Source organism: Triticum dicoccoides, chromosome 7A, assembly GCF_002162155.2.
Source record: "Triticum dicoccoides isolate Atlit2015 ecotype Zavitan chromosome 7A, WEW_v2.0, whole genome shotgun sequence".
In the NCBI taxonomy this organism is placed as follows: domain Eukaryota; kingdom Viridiplantae; phylum Streptophyta; class Magnoliopsida; order Poales; family Poaceae; genus Triticum; species Triticum dicoccoides.
In genome coordinates this window covers 326,403,291-326,408,805 of record NC_041392.1, presented here as the reverse complement: position 1 = coordinate 326,408,805, position 5,515 = coordinate 326,403,291, and the positions used below count along the sequence as shown (strand labels likewise).

The 5,515-nt window shown below is 42.3% G+C and overlaps 1 protein-coding gene across 1 annotated transcript; it reads right to left on the bottom strand.

Moving 5' to 3' along the window:
* Positions 1-528: 528 nt before the first annotated feature.
* LOC119327566 (uncharacterized membrane protein At1g16860-like) lies at positions 529-5,112 on the bottom strand. The gene is made up of 5 exons (XM_037600665.1): positions 4,884-5,112; positions 2,446-3,374; positions 1,588-1,743; positions 1,210-1,421; positions 529-1,124 (listed from the first exon to the last, which is right to left on the bottom strand). Exons 2-5 carry the CDS (start codon positions 3,331-3,333, stop codon positions 932-934), a joined length of 1,449 nt encoding a protein of 482 aa, XP_037456562.1. The 5' UTR covers positions 3,334-3,374; positions 4,884-5,112; the 3' UTR covers positions 529-931.
* Between the last annotated feature and the right edge of the window lie 403 nt (positions 5,113-5,515).

Genomic DNA, 5,515 nt, shown 5'->3' with positions numbered 1-5,515 from the left:
TGTATCCTTATATTATTCGGCCACCACGGCGAGTAGTTCATCTTTTCTTTAACAGTCTATGCTATGAACTATATATGGTACTATCTATGTTGAACTGGCCGGCGGTGTCGGTGAGTAGTTCATCTTTTCTTTAACAGTCTATGCTATGAACTATATATGGTACTATCTATGTTGAACTGGCCGGCGGTGTCGGTGACAAAGGAGGCAGGCGAGGGTGCGCTGTTGAATGGGGAGAGGGCAATGTGCCACCGAACAACAGGCCCGAGAGGGGAGAGGGCGAGCGCGCGTCCGTCTCGTGTCCGCGGATGAAAAGCGAACGCGCGTCCGTTTGGGTCAGCGTGTTGGGCCGCCTTTTGTGTCCGCACCAACCCTAACGGACGGCGGTGGAAGAAATGGGTGGCCTCATTGGAGTTGCTCTAAAGTGCAACATGTCTGCTCATGTAAGCATGCGCTCAGCATGATGATAGTGACACAACAAACCCTGGTAAAGATAAATTGACATGATGATAGAGACACAACAAACCCTGGTAAAGATAAATTGACAGAGCTTCATCCTCGATGAGAACATATCTACCATGAGAGCTGGAGTTGTGTATAAAGTATAGATACAGATAGGGGAACTGGAGAATGGTTTATGATGCTGTAATGCTACAAACGAAAAGAAAAAAAAACATATGAACATGGTTCCACTCTAACTCCAAAGAGCTCCATGGTAGTACTGAAGCCATCAATCTTACAAGTATTCATTGCCCAACCAAAAAAGAGCAAAATGCAAAAAAATACTACACAATCAAGCCGTGGGCAACGTCAATATTGTACTAAACCTTAATCACACCTTGCATTTGCACATTTTTCAATCCATAAAATGAACCCAAAGTCAAATATTGTTTTCCCTTTTCCCCAGGTGAACTGCGAGAACGAGGCTAGATAGCTATACTGGAATTACATCACCGTTCGACGTGTCTTCACATCTTAAGACTAGTCCATCAAGGCTAGTTGGGAGGAGGCACTTGCCCCACTGGCAACCAGTGTTGAAGGGTTCAGGTGGTGGAACAATCATCAGCACATTATCGTTCCTTTGAACAACACCGATGACACTAACAGTGTTTCCCTCCTTAACGTAACTGCGATGTAAACATCCATGTCAAATGAAATGGGTAGCTATGAATACGATAGAGGTGCAAAAGCCAGAACAAGAAACAGTAATACCCTTCTTTTAGGCGCATTATACGATCATCACTTGAGAGGTTCCTTTCCCGTAGCCATCTCAAAAATTCAGGGGACATGTCCTTGTTTTCTGGATTTATGTCAATAACAACAGCTTCATCGACATATGGGATTAGCCGTGCACCATATCCTATTTTGACCAATGCTCGCAACCCAGATTGGAAATCAGAGATGTAGAAATCGACCGCATGCCGCTGCAGTAGTTGTATACAAAAGCTAAATGTAAGAGGAAAAATTATTAACAATAAGAGTTGCAATAGTTGGGATTTTCAGTTAAATCCTTATATTGCCTCATTATTGTAGGATTGTGAGATCCACATCATCTTGGTGATGAAAAATTCTAGCTAATAAGAAACTCACTTCAATTGAACGTAATCCCCAAGTAAATCGGCGATGCTGAGTGTTGGCAGCTTTTGAGTCCCAACCCCTATACTCATACAAGCAGGACGAAGTGTATACACATCTTGGAACCCTTTGAAATGAGGACTCAAGGGGGAAATTTCCACAAGTAACAACCTGTCAAGTTAAATACGATAAATAAGATCCTATTACTACTGAATATAAAAGCGCTACTGCTTAAAACAGTTATGACCATAAGCTAACAATGAAAAAAATTATGGAGAAATGAATATATTATTACAAGATGCACAATTGAATTCATGTCCTTGTACTAGGAAAACATCACATCTCTCTTTAAGCATAATATATGTTGTCTTGTCATGGGGTACAAACATGAGCAGACATTATCATGGAGTATTATGTGTAGACTTTATCATGGAGTATTATGTGTAGACTTTATGTTTGGGGTACAAACATGCATATGCTTGTGTCTTGTGCAAAAAGAAAAAAAACTTAGTGCACAAAAATTTAGTGCATAATATATGCTTGCACCTACATAGTAATACTACCATATGTACATGACTGAATTTTTGCTGCATTTTTTTGAAACTTTAAATGACCTTCTCATTTTTCTAAACTAAACAGTGCATGTGAGACACACGTAGCATTGCTACATTACGAGTTAACAATGCAATTCAGCAACACACCAGAACTGGCAAAGAAACAATGTAATTTGAGAATTACTTCTAAATTGTAACAATAGCGAACAAATATATGACAAAAACAGAAAGCAGAAAATTAAATGTAAAACATTAAGGGAAGGAATGAATAGATGAAATAATTTAATGAGTCCAAAAAGGTGACCAGCATTACACATACCCCTGTGACCTTCACATACTCTCCATCTTTCGTAATTCTAAGATCAGCATCAGGATAGCGACTGACAAACCTAGTCATGCCTCTTGTTCCCCAGCAAATGTTCCAAACCAAGAGCGCAGCAACAAATCCAAATATCACCACAACAACTACCAGCAAAATCGAATTATGAACAGCAGCTAGAATGAAGCCACCTGCTATGAACCCCATCGCAAAGAGCAGAATAGCCGCCCATAGTATCGGCTTTGGCAAACTGGCCTTAATTGAGTAGCTATTTTGCTCATTAAGATTTGTAACAGCCGGGTTGTAAGCAGAAGAGGTGGCACGCATCTTCATCGAAACAGTAGAATCAAGAGTACCTGATACTTTTCGTAGAGCACCAGATGAGTTCAACTGTCCAGAGGAGATAGGTCCTGATGTGATGAGCCCAGTTGTCGGAAGAATAGGCGGTAGATGGCCAGAATTCTGGCGAGCCATTGGGGTCACTCCTCCTGACTGGGGGCCAGAGGATCTCTTTGTTGGTTCTCCATGCTTATTGAGCGGTCCAGAATTAGATTTTGCCCTTGCCGAACCTCCAGTGCCAGGAACCGCTGCTGAAATAGAGCCAGAGTAGTTGGATCGAGAAGCGGCACTAGATACTGGTCCAGAATTGGAAGCAGCACCACCAAATGAAGTATTCCTTGAAGGTTGATTACCCAAAGGGCCAGATTTCCGTGACTTCTCAGCATGGAGATCAAACATTTTCCCTAGTTCTCCTGATTTCTTGATGTCACCCCCAGTGTATGGCATAGCTGCAGAGCAAACAACCGGAGCCTTCTCCTTTGGTTGCTCAGGTCGCCCAGAGACATAAAGCCCATTGCTTAATTGGTGGGATGGAAACCGAGAACCCATATTCTGAATTCTCAGATACAACAAACACCTTGCATCAGCACCTGAAGGAAAACATATCAAACAAATGCAACGTCAATTTGGTTGTACAAAAAGGGGTATGCACATAAGATTCATAATTATCCCATTCAGATGAAGAATTATAAAACAAACTGCACCAGAATACAAAACAAGAGAAACTCGGTACATAGAACCACCCAGTACATACGATTACTAAAGATGGGACTTGGAAGAACTTTAGATGGAAGAACGATCTCACAGAGTTCTGCCAAGTCCCAACAGATTGTAGCAGCTCAAATAGTTCAAGGCGACTGATGGTCTAAAACTTCCAAAATATAGAACCATTAATTACGGAATAAATCCTACCAAAAGTAGCAAAAGTAAATCTGCAGATACCTTAGAGCATGTAGCTATGATTTCACCATGCAAGCATCATAGTAACTGCGATTTGCAAAAGGAAACAACTAGCTACTTGTTGTGGAATAAATAGTTCATCGCTAACTCAACATATTCCGTCAAACAAATGGCAGAACAATAGGAATTTTATTTTGTAGAATGGGCAGGTAGGCAGTGAGAAGCGAATTAATTGTGGTAATGTTGTGTTCTTACTCTTAAGCAGGGTGAAACTACACAGCCGCCCCAGAGTCTTACTAGCAGAAATTTACAGCCAAAACAGACAGAAGCAGTAGTCATCAAAAGCAAACCATCTGATTTAGCAGCGCCTTAATTTTGGGGGCAACCCACACTTTTGTGATAAACTAATGCTCAGCTCCTTCCAAAAGGAAGTTAAACAATACAGACAAGCCCCGGTAAAACATGCAAAATTCGCGGAGGGAGCTAAAGTATTCGCACAAAAAATTGATAGCGATGGTTACATCAAAAGCAGGAATGAGTCTTCCAAATGATTTTCAGCAGTGGAATAAACAACCAAAAATGACAACAACAACACTAGATCTTGAAGTAGGTATAGCTTAAAGCTCCAGCAAAAACCTACCGGACAGCTCAATTCGAACAAGAAGCGATGGAGGAACACATTGAACAACCTACAGTCCACTCCACCAAGCTATTGAGTGGGAGATTCTTTCTACTCTACTTAACTCCAATGCATATATAATCCATAACTTGGTGTGAGCTCATATTTAAGTGCAACTCATCATCATTCTAATCGCTAGACTGAGAAAAGCTCAGTTGTACTATGGAAGGCGTCATCACGCAGCAATGCGTGCATCTGCAGATCCAGATGCTCGTGCCAGATCCAGGCAAATTTCTCAGTCCAAGAACTAAAAACACTGCAAAGTTTACATAAACCAACACAAGATCCGGACAACGCGGGCCGAACAAGACACAAATAATATGGGAAAATAAACCTCCGGCCATTATTACTCCACCAAGTAGAAAACGAACAAATCCGCGACAAAAGGCTGGCGGGGATGGAGCGTTGAAGAAAGAAACATTTGAACCAGCTTGCCCGCACTGACGGCAAAACAAAGAAGAGGGCCAAAAGAGGGGCACACTCGGGGAGCAATCCAGACAAGTTAGGGCTCGTCACCAACCGAAGAAACCAATCCTCCAAGCCCGGGTGGATCTCCGTTCTATGGTGGCCCAGCAGAGGAGTGCGACGACGACGGCGGAGGCAGAACGGGAATGCCAGAACGATTCCTCTGTGGCGGCGTGCGAGCGCGCGTGGATGGGTGGAAATGGAATGGAAGGAGTGGAGGGAGGAGGGTTGTTCGGGCAAGATGGTGGGTTGGATGACACCGTCGGCGCTGTGGGAAAAGGAAGCTCTCTGGGTGTGTCCGTCCGTCTGTCTCTGTCGCTGTTGGTGGACCTACGCAGGCAGGAGCAACTCAGCACAGTCGCCGTACACGCAGCCTTCAAAACATTTTAGAGCAACTCCCCTCGCTGGAGAAAAAACATTTTTTTCAAAAAGAGGCGATTTATTACTTAGCCCTCCTTTGATTCGTAGGAATCTCATAGAATTTCTATAAGATGAGATTTGTATAGAAAATTTTCTTTTGAAACCCTTTCGTTTCTAGGAATGGATTCCTATTCCTATGTAGGATAGGAAACAATCCTTCACACTTTGAAGAAAAAAACATTAACTAAGACTCAATGGAAAAAAATCATATCTTATGCATCAAATGACATCTCTTTCTCTATAGACAACACAAATGTAAAAGATCGA